Source organism: Amia ocellicauda, chromosome 4 (assembly GCF_036373705.1).
Source record: "Amia ocellicauda isolate fAmiCal2 chromosome 4, fAmiCal2.hap1, whole genome shotgun sequence".
NCBI classification, from domain to species: domain Eukaryota; kingdom Metazoa; phylum Chordata; class Actinopteri; order Amiiformes; family Amiidae; genus Amia; species Amia ocellicauda.
Window position 1 is genome coordinate 547,143 of NC_089853.1, and position 25,358 is coordinate 572,500.

At 46.2% G+C, this 25,358-nt stretch overlaps 1 protein-coding gene across 4 annotated transcripts in view; it reads right to left on the reverse strand.

The window, feature by feature from the left end:
• Positions 1–452: 452 nt before the first annotated feature.
• Positions 453–25,358, reverse strand: part of eps8l2 (EPS8 signaling adaptor L2) — a 26,561-nt gene continuing 1,655 nt past the window's right edge. Inside the window, exons 2-21 of one of the 4 annotated variants that reach the window (XM_066700380.1) lie at positions 15,746–15,798; positions 14,991–15,037; positions 12,329–12,393; positions 11,557–11,718; positions 10,989–11,138; positions 10,545–10,624; positions 8,316–8,434; positions 8,126–8,205; positions 7,916–8,042; positions 7,658–7,746; positions 7,406–7,480; positions 7,107–7,255; positions 6,834–6,996; positions 6,175–6,209; positions 5,747–5,852; positions 5,379–5,507; positions 5,172–5,265; positions 2,107–2,257; positions 1,730–1,862; positions 453–1,284 (exon numbers count right to left, since the gene is read on the reverse strand). In XM_066700380.1, coding sequence (XP_066556477.1) covers positions 1,207–1,284; positions 1,730–1,862; positions 2,107–2,257; positions 5,172–5,265; positions 5,379–5,507; positions 5,747–5,852; positions 6,175–6,209; positions 6,834–6,996; positions 7,107–7,255; positions 7,406–7,480; positions 7,658–7,746; positions 7,916–8,042; positions 8,126–8,205; positions 8,316–8,434; positions 10,545–10,624; positions 10,989–11,138; positions 11,557–11,718; positions 12,329–12,393; positions 14,991–15,037; positions 15,746–15,780 — 2,067 coding nt within the window. In that variant the 5' untranslated portion in view covers positions 15,781–15,798 and the 3' untranslated portion in view covers positions 453–1,206. Of the gene's footprint in view, positions 1,285–1,729; positions 1,863–2,106; positions 2,258–5,171; positions 5,266–5,378; positions 5,508–5,746; positions 5,856–6,174; positions 6,210–6,833; positions 6,997–7,106; positions 7,256–7,405; positions 7,481–7,657; positions 7,747–7,915; positions 8,043–8,125; positions 8,206–8,315; positions 8,435–10,544; positions 10,625–10,988; positions 11,139–11,556; positions 11,719–12,328; positions 12,394–12,741; positions 12,936–14,990; positions 15,038–15,745; positions 15,799–25,358 lie in introns of those variants that run through there. The other 3 variants (XM_066700379.1, XM_066700383.1, XM_066700381.1) reach the window with 3 other exon arrangements.

The window sequence follows — 25,358 nt, forward strand, 5'->3', positions numbered from 1 at the left end:
TAACACACTGTCACTGCACTGTACTGTACTGTACCTCACTGTCACTGTACTGTACCATACCACACTGTCACTGTACTGTACCTCACTGTCACTGTACTGTAACACACTGTCACTGCACTGTACTGTACTGTACCTCACTGTCACTGTACCATACCACACTGTCACTGTACTGTACTGTACCATACCACACTGTCACTGTACTGTACCTCACTGTCACTGTACTGTAACACACTGTCACTGTACTGTAACACACTGTCACTGCACTGTACTGTACCACACTGACACTTTACTGTACTGTACCACACTGACACTGTCACTGTACTGTACCACACTGTACTGTAACACACTGACACTGTACTGTACTGCACTGTACCACAATGACACTGCACTGTACTGTTCAACACTCCCACTGCACCGTGATGCCAAAAAAACAACATATAAATAAACACATATTTGCATAGATTCAAACCAGTATATATTTATTGAGCATTTCCAGACTGAATCACTGACTGCTGTATATACAAATATACTCATTATTATTTTGAAGCCATTCATTTTGCATATATTAAAATCTTAAGCATTTAATTGATTTCCCAGTTCCACAATGATGTCAACTGCCCCCCCTCCACACACTCACCCAGACACACACTCACCGAACCATTCTCACAGACACTCACAGAGAAACACACGCTCACACACTGAGGAGGGCAGAGGCATGCACACACACACAAACACACACACACACACAGATAAACACAGATGCACACACACACACACACACACACAGACAACAACCACCAGAAATCACCGATGCGGAGATGGTGGCTGCACAGAGGAACACATACAGAGCGGCAGGGAAAAGACAAGTAGAATAAAATAAATACAGATTATTATAATAATGATTATTATTGTTGTTGTTTGAATGTCTTAATGTCTCTCCAGTTTAAAAAGGAAAGAGGGAGAGAAGGAGAGAGGGATAGAGCAAGAGAGGAATGGAGGGTGAGAGAAAGATGGAGGAAACTGACAGATATAAAATCAGAGAAGACAGAGGGTGAGACGGGGAGAGAGAGAAGGAGAAAGAGGGAGGGGAGGTGCAGGGGCCGGGGTCTCTCTCTCTCTCTCTCTCTCTCTCTCTCTCTCTCTCTCTCTCTCTCTCAGTGCAGCAGGGGGCGGGGCCTGGCTGACTGACAGGCAGTGTGAGCGCGCTCAGTCCTGTGAGGTGGAGTTGATTCTCTCTTGCTGTCTCTTCATGATCTCTTGCAGCTCAGAGTCTCCACGGCTCTTCTACAGAGAGAGGAAGGGAGAGAGCAAGAGAAAAGCGAGGGAGCAGTAGAGGGATGTAGGGGGGAGAGAGGGAGACAGAAGATGGAGTGGAGAGTATGAGTCTCCATACTCTGTCTATAAAATCACAATTTTCCAGTTTCCATATTTTATACAATTTCTACACAGTCTCTGTGTGCATTGTGCGGTGTGGTGAGGTGTGCAGTGTTCAGTATGCGGTACAGTGTGGGGCGTAATGTGCAGTGTGTGGTGCAGTGTGCGGTGTGTGCGGTGCAGTGTGCGGTGCGTTGTGTGCAGTGCGTTGTGTGCGGTGCAGTGTGCGGTGCAGTGTGGTGTGTGGTGTGTGGTGTGTGGTGTGCGGTGTGCGGTGTGCGGTGTGCGGTGTGCGGTGTGCGGTGCGGTGCAGTGCAGTGCAGTGCAGTGCAGTGCAGTGCAGTGCAGTGCTGACCTCCAGCTGGGCCTTCTGCACGGTGACCTGGCTGTAGACACGCGATCCCTCCTCCCCGCACACCTTCCGCAGCTCCTCCTTATTGAGGGAGAAGAGCTGAGCGCCAGTCAGGATCCCCAGACACTCCACCGTCCTGCAGGAGAGAGGGAGAGGGAGAGAAAGAGATGGGGGTGGAATTGGGGGTCAGTTTTGCTTTATTAGTGCCCCAGTGTGTCAGTGTGTCAGAGCCCCAGTGTGTCAGTGCCCCACTGAGTCAGTGCCCCAGGGTGTCGGTGTGTCAGTGCCCCAGTGTGTAGGTGTGTCAGTGCCCCAGTGTGTAGGTGTGTCAGTGCCCCAGGGTGTCGGTGTGTCAGTGCCCCAGTGCCCCAATGACTCACGGCTTGGTAAAGTTCTTGCTCTGAAGCCAGGCGGTGACCTGCGTAGGGGGTGAGTCGAAGGCCAGAGGGAGGGCGCTGGCAGGGCGTTCCACTCTGAAGTTGCGTGGGGGGGGCTTGTTGGTGATCCTCATCAGCAGCTCATCATTCAGCGCTGAGAGAGCAAGAGAGTGAGAGAGTGAGAGAGAGGGTTGCAAGCAGGGAATAAAATTAACACTGGCTAAATCTACCCGCATTTGGTGGGTGGCGGGTAAATCTGTCAATTTTATCAGCCACTTTGGCGGGTAGCCAACAAGTGTACGGGAACTCAACTTTTAGTTTCTGATGGAGTATTTGTCAGTATGTTTCAAAATACGAATTCATTTGTTGACGTTGTAGTGTTGGTATGTTAGTTGATATGGCAAACCGCAATATCATGTTTTTTTTTTAAATATATGGCATCGGGAAAGTCTTCCGTCCAGGAGGACATATTTCATGAAGAGCAATGAAGCAGATTACGGTGGTTAAGGATGTGGAAAAATAATTACTTTTAATTTCTTTTCATAGTCATTACTGACTTTTTAATTACCTGGATCAAAGTTTTTCAGAATTATAATATGACAGAAATGGAAAGAGGAGCAACAAACACATTATACACACACAGCCGGCTATTGCTCTTTATTGTGTATTCGCTGGAACTCGAGCGCAGTTATTTTTCCGAATGAAGAGCAGCAGTCTGAGTGTGGTGTGGAGAGGAAAAGTCAAACGTTTAGTCAAGTAGACTGTATAAATTAGCTAGCTAGATAGGTCTTATACATTTTGTATTTCGTTGTTGTGACCAGAAAACATTGCCACAAGGATGCTCATATAAGGCATTTTCATTGCAGCTCACATTGCTAAACTGGCAATTGAATGAAAATGTATAAAAAATGAAAAACATATTGGTCGGTCAATTACAGCTGTAATTGCAGAATAGTCCTTTATAAAACAAATAGTCACAACCTTTATAGTTAATTTGAAATTGTGACAATAAAAAGTCGTGATAATGTTGGGACAATAATACAAGTCTGACACGACGTGCGTGAGAGTTGACAGGTCTGCTGTTTATTATGTTTATTATGCCATTTCCACACGTCTTCTAATGTATTTTTACATAGATATTTATTTAACAAAGTTGCTGTGTTTGATAAGTATTCATCAGTTGCATCAATTACAACGTATACATTTATGGGGAAACGATTTGCGATAGAGACGTGCATTTTTTGCTGCGTAGCGGAGATTCTGCTGAAGAGGAACGTGCGGTTTGTTTGCATCGTGTCTTTGCTGGCGTGCGGTATTGACCAATGGAAAAGACGTCACTGTCTGTCATCATTCCTAGAGATTATATATTTTTTACCCAACTACAGACTGTGACTCTATGAATATCTAGCCCAGTGGTTCTCAAACCTGTCCTGGAGTATCACCTGTCCTGCTGGTTTTTGTTCCAACCGAGCTCTCAATTACTTAATTGAACCCTTAATTTAAGTAATTTGATTACATTTGACTCTTTAAATTGTGTAACTGATAAAAAGTTGGCTCCTTAATAATTTCCTTATACGATTTTATACTTAACTTAAAACCCCTACTATTAAAACTTATTAAAAGGCTCTGATTTAGGAAATGATTCGTTCAATGAAGTAATTGAGAGCTCGGTTGGAACAAAAACCAGCAGGACAGGTGGTACTCCATGACAGCTTTGAGAACCACTGATCTAGCCAATCCAATGAAATCTTTTTAATGATGTGCAGAAACCCAGAGAAGGGAGTTGCAGTGAAGAGGAAGAGGAGTATGGAGAGCGACAGTGTGTTTCCATATATCACCCCTTCTCATGTGTTAGTTTAGTGCAGTGGCCTCAAACTCAATTCCTGGGCCAGAGCCATGTGCATGCTGGTTTTCGTTCCAACCGATTCCTCAGTTACTTCATTTGTCCAATTAATTTTTTTATATTTTACATATTTGAAAAAATATATTGTGAGGTATTTTACTGTTGATGGTCTAAAAGTGCATTTGATTCAAGGTACAGTTGCTCATAAAATATCCTGGGGCCTGGATAGGTGTTTAAATGCATCTAGATAATTAAACAACTAGACCAATTAACACTTATTGCGTTTATACAGATCCCCATTAGCTGCCATGTTATTGCATATGTGATTGATTAATTTGAAAACGATGCTCCCGCACTGTCTGTACTAGCAAGTGTTATAATTCAACAGAATGCAATGTTTTGATCAAAGACCTTATAACACTTGCAAGTAGAAACTGTGTGGGAGCTTGTTTTTTCTATCCAGATCCTTTTCCCTCATACATACCTGTCTAGTCTATACAGGTGTGCAATTAACTTTTGTTATGGTGACTGATTAATTATCTGAATAAATACCACATTTTAATATGTTCACCACACATTTATGCACCCTCATGCATTTTTGGTGATGTTTGCCTTTGGCTGGTAAGTTTTTTCCTTCTAACAAACACGGTGGCTAGTCGCCAAAATAGTTAATTTTATCCCCTGGTTGCAAGGAGAAGAGGGAGAGTGAAGACTCTGTATAGGATGTTGAAGAAAGTGTTTTGTGAAAAACACAATGAAAGATTACACAGTGCTGAAATAGCCTACAGATGTCTGCTGTGAATTTGTTTATGACTTAATCGTTTCTCAAGATAGGCAGGAATGTTTCTGTTAATGAGCGATTGACACTAGGTAAATGACCACCGTGGGATCGCATCTTCCTAGTGCACATCAAAGACGGACATCTGCTTTTTGTATCCATCACCTCTTCACGGGAGGACAGATCGTAAACGGACCTGTATCTTCCGATTCGATGAACGGCCATAAGATGTTACGTCATTTTTCCTATAAAGTTGTACTCATGTTTGTAAACATTAAGCCTCACTGAAGGAATTATTCCTGACGTGGGGCTTCCGAGCGGCTCGATTAAAGTTCTGTTTGCTTTATCTCCGCGACTTCTCCACTTATTTCCGAGATGGTTCTACAGAGAGGGAGTAGGGCACAGGGAGAGAGGGAGAGAGGGAGAGGTGTAGAGGGTTTTACTCACGGTCTTTCTCTTTGTGGGGCTTGTTTGCACCCCCCATCTCAAAGCTGCCTCCCTGACCTGCAGGGCTGGAGGGGGAGGCAGGCCCTCGGAATGGCTGGTGGGAGAGGAGAAAGACAGAGGTCACCTAGAGAGACCTTGGTACAGGTGTGCAGATTATACAGGTGTACCTGGCTGTACAGGGTCTCAGGTGTGTGTAGGTGTGTGTACCTGGCTGTACAGAGGCTCAGGCAGGCCATGCTCCTCCAGCTTGACGATGTCCAGGATGTTGTAGGGCACGTACCCCGCCTGCCCAATGCGGCTACGCAGCAGCCACCACTGCTTGTCATCCTCCAGCACCTGGGCAGACAACAGTCACACAACCACACTGATACACAACCACACAACCACAGTCACACACACTGATACACAACCACACAGTCACACAACCACACAGACACAGAAACACAGAGATACTGATACACAACCACACAGTCACACTAACACACAAGTACACAACCATATGACTGACTGACTGACAGATGCACTGACCCACAGTCTCCCCCCTCTCTCTCTCTCTCTCTCTCTCTCTCTCTCACCTCCAGCACCTCGTCCTGCAGCACTGACAGCTCATTGGCGTTTCTGGCCACGAAGTGATAGCGAATCTTAACGTATTTCTTTGGCTTACTGAGGGAGGAGTCGAAACTTCTGCAGAGAGGAGAGGAGAGGGGTTGAGGGAGAGGAAAAGAGGAGGATCAAGAAACATTGGCCAAGAGAAAAAGGGAGGGAGACTTATTTGAATATATTAACAAGTCAAAGCTGGATCCTGACCATCCGCAGGTCTGCAAACTGTTGTTATGAATTGTGTGAACAGCAACAACATCAACAGCAACAAAACACAACAGAACCCCAAAAACAACAACACAACACAACAGCACCAACATCAACTCAATAACAATAATCTTGCAATTTCAATAATGAAATACTCTTGTTAATCTCATTAGTGGCTAACTGAGATTAGACTCACCCATTGGATGAGGGGTAGGACTGCGCTGCGGGGAACTGGGAGAGAGATAGAGAAAGAGAAAGGGGGACAAAGTGGGAGAGAGAGAGGGAGAGGTAGAGAGGGAGAGAGAGAACAGGGGAGAGAGTTACTGGCAGTGTTAGTGAGTATAATGTTATAGCGAACCCCCTGTCTCCCCACTCCTCCTACTCCCTCTCTCTGTCTTTCATCATCTTTTGTCGCCTGACCACTCCATCCTTCTATCTCTCTTTTTCTCAAACCACCCCTCCTTTCTATCCCTCTACCCCTCCTCTTCCTCCTAACATCCCTCTCCTCTCTCAAATTTCAAATTCAAGGTGCTTTATTGGCCTGACCAATCACAGTATTACCAAAGCAGATACAGATGTAATATCCAACAAGACAAACATGACCAGATACAATGGAACGAATACCATACACACTAAAATACAGTAAAATATAAACCATACTTGGTATATGTATCAAGACCAGTGTTGCCAATCATGACCACAAAAAAAGCAATGAACCCGACTGTTTTGATTTTGTTTTTCAAATGGAGTCCAGCAGGTCGGTGTCACACTCTCTCTCTCTCTCTCTCTCCCTCTCTCTCCCTCTCCCTCCCCCCTCACCCTCTCCCTCTCTCTCTCTCTCTCTCTCACTCTCACCTCATCGGTTGAAGGCTTCCTCCTGTACTCAGGTGTGGGGGTGAGTGGGGCTGACCCCTCTGTTTCCCAGGCAACGCCCCGGAACAGCTCTGCCGGCGGCTCCCAGCCATTCCGGAACTTGGGATGGTAGGGCGGGACATACTGATCCCTTGGCCAATCAGCCCTGAGAGAGTTAGAGGGAGCATGAATACAGGGAGAGGAGACACGGAGTGACAAAGTCTGTGTTGTGCGTCAGTGTGTGCTGTGTGTCAGTGTGCGAGTGTCGTGTCTTACCGAGGGCGTGTCCAGGCGTCCCCCAGCAGCTCGTACAGGCTGGTCTCCGTGGGGGACAGGTGCCCCCGCAGGAACTGCACGGCCTCTCGGCACAGCAGGGGGCTGAGCACTGACTGTGCCACCTCCGGCCCCCCGCAGCTCTGCAGCACCTGCACAGCAGCACAACACAGTCACAAAGCAGCACAGCACAGTCACACAACAGCACAGCAGTGCAATCATGCAATCACAAAACCCCACATCAATGACAATGCAACAGCACAATCACACTGCCATCCTCCCTCTCCCTCCCTCTCTCTCACCATCTCCAGGGGTCCAAACAGGAAGTGGATGAGCTCTGCTGCGCTGGGGTTCTGGATGTGCTTCCTCAGTTTGGCCTGCAGGGGCAGCGAGGAGCAGCATCAGACCACTGCACTGTACCTCACTGTGCTGGACTGGACTTGACTGAGCTGCCTCCTTTCAAATCCATCTTTCTCCTCCCTACCCTTCCCATTCTATCACTCCCCTCCTCTGTCCCTCTATCCCTCCCTCGCTCTCCCCCTCCCCTCGCTCACCAGCAGATTGAAGGCCAGTTTTATTTTCTGCAGGCTATCAGTGAACTCCGCCTGAGTCGGAGGCTTGGCTCTCAGGGTCAGCATCCCCTCTGTGGAGAGGAGGAGATGAAGGGAGGGAGAGAGAGAGAGAGAGAGGCAGGGAGGGAGAGGGAGAGTTAATAGTAACAATAATAATAACAAATCTATCAGCATCTCCTTCCCTCTCTCCCTCTCGCTCTCCCTCCATCTCTCCCTCTCTCTCTTTCACTCTCTCAGTACCTGCTGGAGCCTTCTTCTTGTTCTTTTTACTCCTCTTCCTCTGGTTGAGCTGATTGAAGGCCTCTGCTGCCTTCTGCAGCCGTGCCACGAACAGCTCGATGTCGTCCAGAGCGCAGTTCAGGATTTGCTGAGAGAGTATCAATGTGTCAGTCAGTCACTCAGTCAGTCTGTGTGTCAGTCACTCAGTGTGTCGGTGTGTCAATATCTCACCACGTCCTTCTCGATGCGCTGTGCCAGGTCCTTGTGCGACTCCTCCTGCTCAGGAAAACTGGAACCCTGTCTCTCTCGCTCTGACACACACAAACAGTGACAGTTCAATTAATATCTACAGGGTTCATTGTGCATTGTAGCCCTATGCCCAGTGTCTATAGAGTCTGTGTCCGTTGTCTCAGAGCCTCACCTTTCTGTGAGGAGGGCAGTGCGGCCACACGACCTTTCCCCCTGGGTCGGGCGTGGCTGGGGGCGGGGCTGGGCGGCAGGATGGATTCACGTCGTCGCTTCATCTTCTCCTGGTTCACCCTGCAACACAGATTATTAACAATAATAATGATCTATATATTTAATTAAGTTGAACTGAAGCGCTTAGAAGTGGCCACACCTCTCCAGAGATCAGTCCACCACGCTGGCATGTCTCCCAGTTCACCCCAGACACGGCCGAGCGACAGCAGACGCTGTGCCGCTTTATATACCATCACCCTCCACTGACACCACGAGATGGCATGGAGTCGACAGTAGCAGCCTGGCATCGCTGGCAGATGGACACAATGACACTGGACAGATGGGGACAGGGTGCTGAGGAGTGTGGGGTGGGGTGAATGAATCTTTAAGTAACAACAACAATAAGAATAAATATAACTAGAAATGTAAAGTATCAGAAGATACTTTGGTGTCTGCATGTGACAGTACTTTTTGTGTGATATATACACTCACCTAAAGGATTATTAGAAACACCATACTAATACTGTGTTTGACCCCCTTTCGCCTTCAGAACTGCCTTAATTCTACGTGGCATTGATTCAACAAGGTGCTGAAAGCATTCTTTAGAAATGTTGGCCCATATTGATAGGATAGCATCTTGCAGTTGATGGAGATTTGTGGGATGCACATCCAGGGCACGAAGCTCCCGTTCCACCACATCCCAAAGATGCTCTATTGGGTTGAGATCTGGTGACTGTGGGGGCCAGTTTAGTACAGTGAACTCATTGTCATGTTCAAGAAACCAATTTGAAATGATTCGACCTTTGTGACATGGTGCATTATCCTGCTGGAAGTAGCCATCAGAGGATGGGTACATTGTGGTCATAAAGGGATGGACATGGTCAGAAACAATGCTCAGGTAGGCCGTGGCATTTAAACGATGCCCAATTGGCACTAAGGGGCCTAAAATGTGCAAAGAAAACATCCCCCACACCATTACACCACCACCACCAGCCTGCACAGTGGTAACAAGGCATGATGGATCCATGTTCTCATTCTGTTTATGCCAAATTCTGACTCTACCATCTGAATGTCTCAACAGAAATCGAGACTCATCAGACCAGGCAACATTTTTCCAGTCATCAACTGTCCAATTTTGGTGAGCTTGTGCAAATTGTAGCCTCTTTTTCCTATTTGTAGTGGAAATGAGTGGTACCCGGTAGGGTCTTCTGCTGTTGTAGCCCATCCGTCTCAAGGTTGTACGTGTTGTGGCTTCACAAATGCTTTGCTGCATACCTCGGTTGTAACAAGTGGTTATTTCAGTCAAAGTTGCTCTTCTATCAGCTTGAATCAGTCGGCCCATTCTCCTCTGACCTCTAGCATCAACAAGGCATTTTCGCCCACAGGACTGCTGCATACTGGATGTTTTTCCCTTTTCACACCATTCTTTGTAAACCCTAGAAATGGTTGTGCGTGAAAATCCCAGTAATTGAGCAGATTGTGAAATACTCAGACCGGCCCGTCTGGCACCAACAACCATGCCAAGCTCAAAATTGCTTAAATCACCTTTCTTTCCCATTCAGACATTCAGTTTGGAGTTGAGGAGATTGTCTTGACCAGGACCACACCCCTAAATGCATTGAAGCAACTGCCATGTGATTGGTTGGTTAGATAATTGCATTAATGAGAAATTGAACAGGTGTTCCTAATAATCCTTTAGGTGAGTGTATAGTATTATAACGGGCAATTAAATAATATGTGGTTTCAGGACTGCAGTGGGAATCAGGATGCAGCGCAGCAGTGCGGAGGGGATCAGCACGACAGGGAGACACAGTGTATTCATTTAAAATAATTGAACGTATGGAAGCCCTTACTGCTGATTGGCTATGGAATGTGTGGCTCTATGCTGATTGGTTGTAGTGATTGATTTTGTGGTGTTTCGCCCTATTATATATTCATAATTATTGATCATATCGGTACAAAAGTAGGGATCATGCTGAATCAGGGTTGGGGTTTGTAATGCATAGCGCAAGGCTGCAGGAGGGGTCAGTGGTCTTCCACACACAAGAGGAGCAATATTAGATATTGCAAGAGAACAAGACTCACATGTCCTCACACGCAGACTAACTATGACATTCGTTGTTGTTATTCTATGATTCTCATGATTGTTATTAGCCCTGGCAGCAGTGCCTGTGAAGCGGAAGTCACTCACTTCAGGGTCTGTGGACGCATCTTCTTCCCGTGTTTACTGTCCCCCAGGGCGCTGTCTATGTCAGCGTGCACCATCTCCGCCTGCCAGAGAGGGGAGGAGTGTCTCTCAGTGTTTCGCAGGCTGTCTCAGTCTCACCAGTGTGTCCCTCAGTGCGTCTCTCACTCTGTCTCTCAAATCAGTCTCTCTGTGTGTTTCATAGTGTCTGTCAGTGTCTCAGCGTGTCTTGTGTGTGTCCCTCAGCCTGTCCGTCTCTGTGTTTGTCCCTTGGTGAGTATCTCTCAGTCTACTGTTTGTTAATGTATCCCTCGGTATCCCTGAGTTCCCCTCAGTATAGTTTCTCAGTATCTCTCAATACAGGCTCTCAGTACAGTCTATCAGTGTGTCTCTCAGTGTGCCTCAGTGTCTGTCAGTGTGTCCCAGTCTGTCCCTCGCTGTGCGCCTCACCTCCACCTCGTCGCAGTGGAAGAAGTGGATGTCGGGCCGGTGCTGCTCACTGTCCTGACACACCAGCAGCAGCACGGAGGGGTAGCGCGTCTGATTCAGCACGGTCTGACACAACTGTACTGTGGGCAGTGGGAAATTCTCCAGCTCCTCCTGCACAGCGAGAGAGAGAGAGAAGAGAGAGTGAGGGAGAGCGAGATAGAGAGAGAGAAGAGAGAGTGAGGGAGAGCGAGATAGAGAGAGAAGAGAGAGTGAGGGAGAGAGAGAGAGAAGAGAGAGAGGTAGAGGGCATTATTATTAATAACAATTTTCAATTGATATCATTATCTCTCTCAGTGTTTCTCAGATTTTTCAGTGTGCTCACCTGTGCGTGCAAGTGTGCTTAGTTGTGTAAAAGTGTGTACAGATATGTACGGATGTGTGTAGGTATGGGAGCTGTGTGTACAAGGGTGTGCAGGTGTGTCTCAGCATGTACAGGTATGAACAGGTGTGTAGAGGTGTGTGTAGGTATAGGAACTGTGTGTACAGGTGTGTACAGGTGTATACAGGTGTGCATGTGCGCTGTGCTCACCTGTGAGTCGCAGTCCAGCAGGCGGATGGCCGAGTCGCTGACCTGCAGCAGCATCTCCTGCGTCCAGATCTTGTCTTTTGAGTCGAGCAGAATGAGCTTCTTCACAGCGTCGTCCACGGTGGCGATGGACTCACTCTTGTCCATCACGAATGTGGAGAGGTGCTGAGAGAAAGGGAGGGAGGGAGGTACATCTAATCAGTGTAGAGTGTGGTGTGGAGAACAGTAAAAAGTTAAATGGGGTGTAGACTTTCTATAGGCACTGTATGTATATGTGTGTGTACGCAAGATTTGTGTGTGTAAGTGTGTGTATGTGAGTATATGCAACGTGTTTATGTGTGTGTGTGTGTGTGTGTGTGTGTGTGTGTGTGTGTGTGTATGAGTGTGTCTGTATGCAAGGTAGTCACACATTAACTAGTTTGCTGTGGCTACTTCCTGGTTCAGTTCTCCCTCTCTCTCTCTCTCTCTCTCTCTCTCTCTCTGTCTGTCTCTGGGATATGAGATAAGCCCAGCCTCAGTGACAATCACAGTTGCAATCACTAACACACAATCAGTGCGGCTGCCACACCCTGCACACAACATGCACTTAAAGGCACAGGGGATCAGAGAGAGAGAACGAGAGAGAGAGTGAGTGAGCGAGGGGACAGTTAGGGGTAGGGTGGAGGAGAGACAGAGGGGAGAAGGACTGGGGAGGACGGAGAGACAAGGAGGAAGGCAGACAAATGTGATAGAAGACGAGCGGAAAGTCGAGGAGAGAGAGAGAGATGGGGGGTACCTCCACATGGTACTGTGATGTCTCTTGCATGATGATGTTGGAGTTGGAGTACTTTTTCCTCTGCTCTGAAAGAGAGAGAGAGAGACAGGCTGTTACACACACGTACAACACAACACGCATAACACAGACAACATCCGATACACACACACACCCCAGAGATACACAAGCACACAACTACAGACACACAGACAACAACAGATAGACACACTCAAAGACACACTGGAACACTTTCAACAACTGCACAGATACATACACACACACATGCACACTGAACAAGAAAACCCATAGAGAGACATTAGAGATTCACACAGGTATTCAAACACAACACACACACAGATACACAACCACATAGATAAGGAGAAAAGACAGAAACACAGAGAACACACTGTACTCCTGTTATATACAGTACACACCTGTTACACACTTTCTACACCCGGAACGCACTGTACACACGGAACGCAGTCTATAGAGCAGATACACTTACAGTTCATCTGCCTCTCTGAGAGCACACTTGGGACACACCTGTGCGGCGCACACTCTTTCACACAGCAGCTCTGCGCTGGACAGTGTGGGCGAGCGAGATGCAGCCCCACAGAGTGAGCGAGAGCAATAAGGAAGTGGCTGCGTTGCACAGTCACCACTCCAAGGTCAGCTGACTCGCCTCTCTTACCATCCCACCTCCTCTCCATCTCTCTCCTCCCTCATATTCCTTCATCCCTCTTTACAGCTCCCTCTTTCCTCTTCTCTCTTCTGTTTTCTTGTCTCAGTCTATCTCCCCATCACTCCATTTCACCTACTTTCCTGTTGCTGTTCTGTCCCCACAGGCTCATCTGACCAACCTCCTTCCCTCCTTCCCTTTCCTTCTGTCACTCCAGTATTCCTCCCTTGCTATTTTCAAAGAGGAAATACCATCCAGCCTCCCTTTTTCCTCTACCGCCCCCCCACCGCTATCTCTCTCTCTTTTTCTCATGGATGACACTGGAGCTGGCCCCGCCCCCCCCCACAGGTGTGCAGGTGTGTCAGTGGGAGGTGAGAGTCTGTCTTATCAAGGCTGTAATCAACACTACCTAACACTGACCTGACACCACACACACTCTCTCTCTCTCTCTCTCACACACACACACACTCTCTTTCTCTCTCTGTCACACACACACACACACACTATCTCTCTCTCTCACACACACACACACTCTCACATACACACACTCTCTCTCTATCTCACTCACACACACACACACACACACACACACACACACCCTCTCTCTCTCTCTCACACACACACAGGCACTTGCACACACAGAGACACACACACAGTAATATGACAGGGTGGTGTCTGAGCTGTAGTATAGCTCCCTCCTGTGGCTGTGCACTGCATCACCCTGCCAACCTCCCCTCTCTCTCAAATTCAAATTCAAATTCAAAGGAGCTTTATTGGCATGACTAACATATCAGTATTGCCAACATCAGTTTTTTGTTTTACATAGTGTAACAGGAACTATCTCTCTCTCTCTTGCTCTCTCTCTCGCCCCCCCCGTATTTGCATGACAGCATTTCAAGAGCCAGGTTACCGAGACTACAGGAAGAGTGACAGATGGAGAGACACACAGAGACAGAGGCTGTTGAACAGTGTAATGCAGAGAGAGGGAGAGAATGAATGTACTGAGCTGTACTGGGCCCTGGTGTGATTGAGTGTGCTCGGCTGCATGCTCAGGGTTGTGCTGTGGTGTTGGGCATTGTGGTGGGTCACGGGCTGCACCACACGGCACAAAGCATCTCTGTGACGGAGTAAGGGAAGGAGGGGAGGGAGGAGGGGTGGGGCGCTATACAAATATTTCTGCCTGAGCTCATGTCTGCACTGTGGGCACAGAGCCGGCACACAGCACAGTCGCTTCACCTCTCTCCCTCTTCGTCTCAATGGCCCATTCATTCATTCATTCACTAACAGCCAGAGACACAGTCAGAGAGAGAGAGAGAGAGATACACGCCCTCATATAAAAACACACACTTACAGTGAGCTGTGTGTGTGTGTGCGTGTCTGTGTCTGTGTGTGTGTGCATGTGTGTATGTGTGTATGTGTGTATGTGTGTGTGTGTGTGTGTGTGTGTGTGTGTGTGGTATTACTGTTCTGGTGTGGGTGTTTTGTCTCCATCAGTGTACAACTAACCAAACTCCACATGAGCAGCAACAACACCACCAACAACAAAAATAAGTGTGCTTTGTTAATTTGATATTACAAAGAGGCAGAGAATGAGCAAGGGAATGAATGAATGAAAGAATGAAAGTAGGTTAAAGGAGTAATATTAGAGACAGAGAGAGAGAGACAGAGACAGAAAGAGAGAGGGAGAGAACAGATAAAGTGATACACCCCCACTCCCACCAGCGACGCTATCCTGTACAGCACACGTGTAGCTTGCAGAGATTGGCACAGCAGTGCGGAGCAGAGGAGCGAACTGTGCGGTGCGGACACTCACACACACACACACACTCACCCATTCACAGTCACACACATTCACACACACACTCACACTCACACACACACTCACAGTTAGACAGACAGACAGACACAGGCAAGTCAGATAATCAGTGCAGTTCTATAGATATACAGGACAGAAAATCAGACTGACAGACAGACAGTACAGACAGACAGACAGAGATGTCTTACCATACAGGGCCTTGGCACTGAGCTTGCTGTCGGAACGAGCCACCCCACTGAAAGACGGAGAGACGGAGGGAGAGAGAGAGGGAGGGAGTGCAGGGTTAGCACGGTGCCGGGACATTCTGAGTGGTGGACTGACTCCTCTCCCGCAGATACACACTGTAAGCAGACTGTGTGCGCTGTGTGTAGTGTGTGAACTGTGACAGGGTGCAAAGAGTGTATTGCTGTGTAGAGGGCTCGTGAACTGACCCTGGAGAGAGAGGGAGAGAGAGAGAGAGAGGGGGGACAGCTCTCTGTAAACAACACCCCATTTCACACAGGGAGAGAGAGAGAGAGAGGGGGAGAGGGAGGGTGGAAGAGAAAAAGTTAAAGAGAAGGAGTGTGCTTTAGTGTGTTGTGTCGCCCTTCAGTGAACTTTGTTGTGCTGCCCTGGAGACTGCTGTGTGGTGTTGTGTTGAGCCGAGTCGTGCTCAGAGCTGTGCTGGACAGGACAGGCCCAGACCTGCACACTGATTAACTCATTAATGGAGAAACTGATAATTAACCAAGAGACAGACTGCGGGGCTGAGAGCATCTCTGGAGCCGATACCAGATCACTGCCTTGTACTGCACTCTACTGCATTCTATTGCACTGTATTGCACTGCACTCTCCTGCACTGCACTCTACTATACTGTACTGCACTGCACTGCACTCTACCACACTCTAGTGCACTCTACAGCATTCTATTCTACTGCACTGTACTGTACTGTACTGTACTCACTTGGAGGGGCTGGGTGGGGGTCCAAGCTGGTTCATTATCACTGTAGCATCCACCTGAGAGAGAGAGAGAGATATTCAGGTTTCCATCCAGGCTTTTTTGCGATAAAAGTCCTGGCGAATAAAAAAACTTTACAACAGGCTTGATGCAAACAGTAAATGTTGTTTGAATTTCGTAAACATTGACCAAAAGTTGTTACATTCGACAGAGGTGGATTTTCATACGTCGATATAGTCGGTTATGCGACAAATGCCAGTGGAAAGGGGTTTTACCGATGCACTTTCGGGTTGAAACTGTGGGACGGTGGCTTGGTATTCTCAGCCCTTTAGAGGGCCCAATCACGTGGCACAAACTTTCTAAGGTAGGCTTGGGCTTTCTGAAATGTCCATTGTCTGCATCATGATCTGGCGAAGTATTACTGCCCAATATTAATACATTTTACTCTTAGTCCCCATCAGGAGTAGCTACAGGTTGAAGTGTGTCAACAATATTCCTATGAGCAAATAAACGTTTCGGTGAAATCAACGATGGAAACACTCAACATTTCAGATATTTTATTCAACAAAACAGAATGCATGCGACAAAGTGCTTTTGCAGGAAATTATGTCACAATTTAAATATTTTTACATATTTAGTACGCTACAAGTCAGTTTGGATAGGTAGGTGTATTTTAATAGTGAGAGACAGAATAACCTGGGAGCCAGAAATCTTGCTGATTGATAGGGGATCAAATACTTATTTCACTCATTAACATGCAAATCAATTTATAACTTTTTTGAAATGCGTTTTTCTGGATTTTTTTGTTGTTATTCTGTCTCTCACTGTTAAAATACACCTACCATTAAAATTATAGACTGATAATTTCTTTGTCAGTGGGCAAACATACAAAATCAGCAGGGGATCAAATACTTTTTTCCCTCACTGTACATACATACATATATGTCTGGGGAAAAAAATCATGATGCTTTATAAAATATATTAGGCTAAAGGATAGAACAAAAAGTATGATATAAAAGATAATGTATCCATATTGAAAAAAGATAATAATCTTAATATACATAAACATAGATTTACTTTTTTATCAAACACAGAAATAACAAGTACATACATCAGTAGAATAGTATTTACAATTGCTCTGCCAGACGGTGCCCATGTGCAGAGTCATGTTGTGCCCCTCGTATTGGGCTGTGTCCCCCTCCCCCAGGAGGACTGACACTTTTTTCTTTATTTTCCATTTTCTCAAAGATTAATTGAGCATTTATTATTTTATTAAGGAATATGTCCCTTATTTGGGCGTATTTTTTGCAGTGCAAGAGAAAATGCTTCTGTGTCCACCTCTCCTGTCTCTCAGTGACCACACTGTCCTCTCTGTGTCCACCTCTCCTGTCTCTCTGTTTAGGGCCCAATAGAGATCCATTTTACTTTGGGATTTAGTTTCTATGTCCTGATGTTCTAGAGAGGAGGTTCTGGTTTGTCCTATAATTTGCTGGGCTCTGACTGGCTGTTGAGCAGTGCTGGTCTGAAGCTGCTCAGTGCTCTGGGGGGTCAGTGCTGTGAGCTTCAGGGCTGGCTGATGGAGGAGACTCTTCTGTGGGCTCGGCTCTTGGGTTTTCAGGGCTTTATATTGTAGTGAGTCTCGTGGGCTGATTTTTAGGTAATTTATAAATTTGGGTGCCATTTTTTTAATATTGATGCATTGTGGGAGGTGTTTCTCTGCACTTGTAATATGATTTTACACAATTCAGACTGCAGGGTTTCTACTGGGTGTTTTTCCCATTTAGTGTGGTCGTGCTTATCTCTCTCTCTCTTCCTTCCACTCTTTTTTCCTCCCTCCCTCTCCCCCTCTCTCTCTCCCTCCCTCCCTCTGTCTCTATGTCTCTATCTTTGGAAGCTGTCAGTCTGGTTGTGTCGGTTGTGTGTATCAGACTGGCACAGACACACCCACACCCCATACACATACACATACATGTACACACTCACACTGGCATTTATGCCACTGTGGCAAAATTAAAGGGGGGGTGCTGGGCGACCAGGCGAAAAGACAAATACTACACTCAGCCACACCTTTGATAGAGCGCGCACACACACACACTCACACACTCACACATTCACACAAACACGCTCACACACTCGCTCACACACACTTGCACATATGCTCACACACACACAAACACACACACACACTCGCACACACTCACACACACTCGCACACACACACATGCTCATACATACATACACTCACACACACACGCTCACACACACACACACACACACACACGCTCACACACACATGCTCAATCGAGTAGGGAGTTTTTCCCAATTGTTTACACACTAAAACTGGAACTTGAGGCACAATGAGCAAAACCTGTGACTCATTGACCAGAGCCACACACCAGGTCTGCAACACTACGGGCACATTGTCTACTTTCCACTCAGATTGCAATTCTATTACACACATTTGGTGGAACACAACACTTCACAATTCACTACATTTGGCACAACCTTCATAACTAAATCTCTTGTGTTCAATGAAAAGCACCACCGTTCAACACGCTGAGCTCAATTACAAGTCGGTCACACTCACATGTGCAGCACTGACTGTGTACGAGTTCACTCTGCAGTCAGAGCTTTGTGTGGATCAAAGGCCACAGGTGAGGACACTGTGTGAGGAGAACAGTGGAAGCAAACTTGGCAGAGAGATAGAGTGAGAGGAAGAGTGAGAGGAAGAGGAGGAAGAGGAGATGAAAACAGAGGAGAAGGTAGGGCAAGAGCAAGAGTGACTTTGGTTCACCATGTGGTCAACCGTGGTTTGTCCTTGAGAGAGTCGGGGCAGAGAGTGCAGCGCAATATGAGAAATGTCCCCATATGCACAGCTGTGCCCATCTTCTTCATTTCCTGAGTGCCCTATACAACAATCCATTTCAGCCACAGCAGAGAAGGCTAGAGGGTCCTGAGCAGCACACGCACGTTCTCATTTGGAACAGTGTGCATGTCCATTGGGCTGCTTGGGTCTGCAACTGGCTCCATGCCCATCCTGGGTTTACACTTCTGTCTCCCACCCTAGTGCCCATTTCTCAATCCCACAGCATGGTGGTGGAAGGTGTACAATCCCAAACCATATGGCTTGTCTCCTGGCCATGGAGCAGACCTATGGAGACATGCCAACGGAGGCTTGACAGTGTGGACACCCTGCAGCACCCTGTCACAGCCTGAGGGACAGTGAGACCCCCTGCAGTACCATGTCACAGCCTGAGGGATAGTGTGGACACCCTGCAGCACCCTGTCACTGCCTGAGGGACAGTGTGCAGGAAATGAGAAGGGAGTCAATGTTTTATTGTTTAATTCCATGTTTGTTTGTATTTTTGTTTATATATTATTATAATGTTATTCTATTACTCTGTATTGTATTGTCCATGTAAGCAACACACGAGCACTCCGGTCAGTTTGAATTTGAATTTGAAATTTGACAGACAGACACACGCAGAGACACACACAGTCACCATGATCATGTCCATACTACAAGGCACAGATGACAAACACTGTCTGTGTATCTGTGTTTGTTTGTGTCTCTGTGTGTCTCTCTGTGTCTCTCTCTCAGTTATGATAAAACTTCAGTTTGGAGCTGGAGTTCCACAGCAGCACAGTGACCAGACACAACAACACAACACAGCCCACTGGCAACTGGAAACTGGAAACACTGCAAACCCAGAGTCAATTATAAACAACACACATAAATATAATCTCTCTCTGTGTCTGTGTTTGAATTTAAACATAAAGGACTTCCTTTTCTCCCTCCCTCCCTCCCTCTCTGTGTATCCGAGGCTTTGTGTTTGCCTCACTGCATTGTTACACACGTTGGCTGGGGACCAAGCATCAGGAATAAATCTGTGTTGACAGAGGGAACAGCGTCTCACTTCCACAGACAGCCTGGAGCAATATCAGTGCAGTGTAGTACAGTGTGTGTGTGAGTGTTTGTGTGTCTGTGTGTGTGCATGTGTGTTTGTGTATGTGCATGTGTCTGTGTGTGTGAGTGTGCGTGTGTGAAGTAGTTTACAAGTTGCCACAGACAGAGACAGGAGAGTACAGGTGAGAGGCAGCCATCTTGTTGTTTGACTAGTTTTAGACCAGTCTTAGCATTGCTCATTTTGTTTTAAGTTTGCCTAAATTGATGTTAGCATTGTCTGTAGTTTGCCTAAATTGAAGTCAATTCAGTTCAGCTGCTGAGTTGGTGAAAGTAAACGGGTTGGAGATGGGAGATTTTGTCTAGGACTAGCAGGAATTCTGTTGCAGGAGGAGCCAGGTGTGGCCAGTTAGGTGTGAATTGGGGGCAGGTAAACAAAAGCTACTTAAAGCAGCTGTTGAGAAAGAGCTGCACTGTTTCTTGGTCACAAAAGTTAAGCAGTTGACTAGGCAATAGGAACCAAGACGTAATAATAATAATAATAATAAAAAAAACAAAAAAAAAACACCACCTAACATTTAGAAGCATGTGGCCACGACACTGTCAGGTTTGCAGAATGATTGCCTTCCTGGATTAACTCATCCAAGAAGGTTTCATTTGTGAATGTTGTCGGCAGGTTGAAATCCTAGAGATCAAGGTTCGTGATCTTGAGGGTCAGCTTGTCGATCTGCGCTGTATTAGTGATATAAAAGAACTGGTCAATCAGCCCATAAGAGAGATGGTGTGCAGCCAAAACCTAGGAGAGTTGAGACCTCAGAGCAGGACAGCGTAGAGAACTGCTGGGTTATAGTAGGTCGTAACCGCAGAACAGGGCATGCACAACCCCTAGAGACACCCCAAGAGCTAGAATTGCCCAACAGGTTCCAACTGCTGGACACTGAGTTGGACAATGACAGCTCAGAGGGTGATGGGGTGGCAGTTGAGCACCAGAGCACCATGGTGCCCACTCCCCCCCAGAACAGGGAGGTAGTTATAGTAGGAGATTCAATTCTTAGAGGTGTAGATCACATAGTGTGTTCTAGTGATAAGGAGACCCGCATGGTATCTTGCCTGCCTGGTGCTCAGGTTGCAGATCTCCCTAAACTAGTAGACGGGCTACAGGTCAAAGCCAGGGGGAATCCACTGGTCATGGTCCAATGACATAGGAAAAGGTAGGACAGAGGTTCTGCAAGACGAATTTAAAGAGTTAGCAACAAAACTAAAGAGCAGAACCTCCATGGTAGTTTTCTCCAAAATACTTCCGGTACCACGTGCCAGGCCAGGGAAACAGGCAGAGATTAGAAAGTTTAACATGTGGTTGAAATCTTGGTGTAGGGAAGATGGGTTTAGGTTTATGGAGCATTGGTCTTTCTTCTGGGATAGATGGGACCTGTACAAACCGGACGGTATACATCTAAACAGAAGGGGGGCTAATGCATTGGGAGAGCGTATGGGCAGAGAAATTGAGAATAATTTAAACTAGGGACCAGGGGGGCAGGGAGCTCTGACAATGGGAGATGTTCCTCTAAGGAAAGAAAACAAAGGGTTAAAAAGTCCTGAAATGTTTGTACCTCAATGCCAGGAGTATCAGGAACAAGATGTTGGACTTAGAAGCCAAAGTGCTGGCATGGGACTATGATGTTGTAGGAGTGACAGAAAAATGGCTTACAGAAAATGATGGGGATGAATACAAGTTGAAAGGATACACACAGTTTAGGAGAGACAGGCAAAATCGAAGAGGGGGTGGGGTAGCATTATATGTGAAAAATGACATTGAGGCAGAAGAACTCAAATTAGATCCCAGTAACGGAACAGAATCTTTGTGGGTGAAACTTTTGGACGAGATGTGGAGAATTAGCGGTAGGAGTGTGTTACAGACCACCCAACTCAGATACTCAGCAAGATGTTGCATTGTACAGTGTAATCAGGACTGCATGTAGCAAGGATGTGGCTGTTATAATGGGGGATTTCAATTTCCCAAACTTAGACTCAGAAAGCCCAGTGGGGACTACAGAAGCAGAAATAGAAATGGTTGAGATGGTAAATGACTGCTTTCTAACTCAATTTGTCAGGGAACCAACCAGAGAGAGCGCATGTATTGACTTGATCTTTTCAAATGACCAAGATAGAGTCAGAGGGACAGTAGTTATAGAACCAATGGCAAACTGTGATCACAATATGGTTAGCTTTGATGCATTCTTTCAAAAAACAAGGACCAAGTAAAACAATGATCTACAATTTTAGAAAAGCAAACCTTGAAGGAATGAGGCGGCACTTAGAAGAGGTAGACTGGAGCACATTGGATACAGTCAGTTGAAAATGGATGGTTATATTTTAAGAATATACTACTTGTACCAAAACTTGAGGAACAAAAAACACTGGCCAAAATGGTTTAATAGAGGTATGCAAAAAAATATAAAGAGGAAGAAAATGTTGTATAGCGCATACAAAAGGGACGGAGACTAAACAAAATACATAGAATATGTTGAGCTGCAAAGAGATCTTAAGAAAGGGATCAGGAAAGCAAAGAGGGAAATAGAAAGAAACATAGCTCTGGAGGTAAAACTAATGCAAAGAGCTTTTTTCAATATTACAACAGCAAGCGGTCAATAAAGGAGGAAGTGAAACAAATAAAGGGCAAAAATTGAAGGATCTTGGAAAATGAACAAGATGTGGCAAATGTTCTAAATGAGTATTTCACAGAGGTTTTCACAAAAGAAAAGACAGATGACATGCCACAGGTTAACAATCAGTCCAGTCAAACCCTAAGAGAGATCAGGATAAATGAGGAGGAGGTACTAAAGGGACTAGCAGAATTAAAAACCAACAAATCACCTGGGCCAGATGGGATATTTCCAACAGTACTTAAAGAAATGAGGGAAATTATTTATAGGCTGCTAACTCAAGTATTCCAAATGACACTTAGAACAGGGGATGTGCCAACTGACTGGAAGACAGCAAATGTCATACCAATCCACAAGAAAGGGGACAAAACTGAGCCAGGAAATTACAGACCAATCAGTCTCACCTGCATCACCTGTAAAATGTTGGAGAAAATGATTAGACAGGAAATAGAGGAGCATCTCAATGAAAACCATATTCTTGGAGATAGTCAACATGGGTTTAGACGAGGCAGATCATGTCTTACTAATCTATTAGAATTTTTTGAACATGCAACTGCAGCTGTAGATCATGTGAAAGCATATGATATGATATACTTAGATTTCCAAAAAGCTTTTGATAAGGTTCCACACCAAAGACTGATCCTCAAATTGGAAGCTGTAGGCATTCAGGGTAATGTAAGTAGATGGATTATGAACTGGCTGATGTATAGGAAACAGAGGGTGTCGATTAGAGGAGTTGCTTCTAACTGGAGTGAGGTTGTTAGTGGAGTTCCACAGGGATCAGTACTAGGGCCTTTGCTTTTTCTAATCTATATTAATGATCTGGACTCTGGGATAGTTAGCAAACTTGTCAAATTTGCAGATGATACTAAAATAGGCGGCTCAGCAGATACAATCTCGGCAGCACAGGCTATTCAGAGGGACTTAGATAATATTCAGTTGTGGGCGACACCTGGCAAATGAAATTCAATGTGGAAGGTATGTGCAAGGTATTACATGCAGGTAACAAAAATGTCCACTATAATTACACTATGGGAGGAATAGAACTAGATGAAGTATCGCATGAGAAAGACCTAGGAGTCTATGTGGACTCCTCACTTTCTCCATCCAAACAATGTGGGGAAGCAATAAAATGGCAAACACAATGCTAGGGTATATTGTCAAAAGTGTAGAATTGAGAACAAGGACAGTGATGTTCAGACTGTACAATGCACTAGTTAGAGCTCATCTGGATACTGTGGACAGTTCTGGGCTCCACACTTCAAGAAAGATATCGCTGCTCTAGAGGCAGTTCAGAGGAGAGCAACCAGACTTATTCCAGGTCTGAAGGGAAAGTCCTACTGAGAGACTGAGGAACTGAACCTCTTCACCCTGGAACAGAGGAGACTACGTGGGGACTTGATCCAAGTCCTCAAAATCATGAAAGGCATCGACCACATCAAACCAGAGGAGCTTTTCCAGATCAGCAGGGACACACGCACCCGGGACACAAATGGAAATTGGGCTTCAGGGCATTCAAGACAGGAGACACTTCTTCACACAGAGAGGCGTCACAATCTGAACAAACTCCCCAGCGATGTGGCTGAAGAGACAATTTAGAAACATTCAAAAACAGACTGGATAGGATCCTTGATCACTTAGTTATTAATGGAGACCAAACGAGCACGATGGGCCGAATGGCCTCCTCTCGAATGTAAACTTTCTAATGTTCTTATGCGTGTGCATTGTGTAACTGTCTGTCATTTTTTTTTCTGTTCTTTCATTCTTTCAGTTTGTTTTCTCGTGCACCTCGACCAGAGAGCAAACTGCAGACCAATTAATCGTCTGTCAGCATTCCTGAGTGAGCGTGTGCATGTTTGAGTGTTTGAGTGTGTGTGTGCATTCCTGTGTGCGTGTTTGTGTGCATATCTATATGGTTCTAGCTCACCTCAGCAGAGGGCAGGTCCAAAGGAAACTCAGAGCACTGGCCTATTTGGTTTATGACTCCAGAGTTATGCCAACACGGCTGGAATGAGGTTGAGTAATAATCACATTAATACTGATCACAGTGATAAACAGGCCCAAACCAGCCCCCTGTCACCCAGTTCAGCACCACACTGGCACACAGATTCACTCTGACACACTAGCAAACAGACTCACACTGATACACTGGCACATAGACTCACTTTGACACACTAACTCACTGGCACACATACTCACTCTGACTCACTGGCACACAGATTCACTCTGACACACTGGTACAGAAACGCACACTGACACACTGGCACACAGACTCACACTGACACCCCACCCCAGGGGAGAGAGCTGTGGAAACCTCATACCTTCTCTGATCTGAAAATCACTTAATTAGACAAATGACTGAATTAACAGCTCACACTCCCGTTACCCACCGAACTGCCAGATAATTCAATTCCTAAACAATGACAACCTCAGCCGCAACCAATAGGCCGGTCAGTGTGGTACAGTACAGTACAGTGTCAGTGTGGGTCAGTGTGTCAGCAGTGCAGCTCACAGTGTGAAATCTCGGAGCTTCATATTAAAATCATATTGAAAGCAGGGCTGACCACACTTAAAGCAGTATGGGTAAGATCTAATTAAAACCTGGGTAAACCAGCATGGGGCAGAGTATAATACAACAGGACAGGGACACAGTGACAGGCACAGAAGCGATCTGCTGTTGAGTCTCGGCCTCTAAGGGCTGCAGGCGTGACGTCGCTGCTCATAAAGCATTCATGCGCTGTCCTCTATCTATAATGCATGCGGACAGGCCCTGGACACCGGACACTGGCCGGCTGTTGGACGGGGTGAGATGGTTTGGCCCGTGTCCGCAATGTATACAGAGAAGACACAGATACAGAAATAAATCCACCAAAACACAGTTTGAGCAGCAGCGGCAGCAACGTGTCAAACAACAACAGGCCCAGGTATAATTACAGTGTTACCAGGTGATGTAATGGTCAAAACTCTTCTAATACCCGATTGACGGCCCATTTCCACACAGATGTCAACACACAGCCAGTATTGTCCTCTCTCTCTCAACCGCTCTCACTGC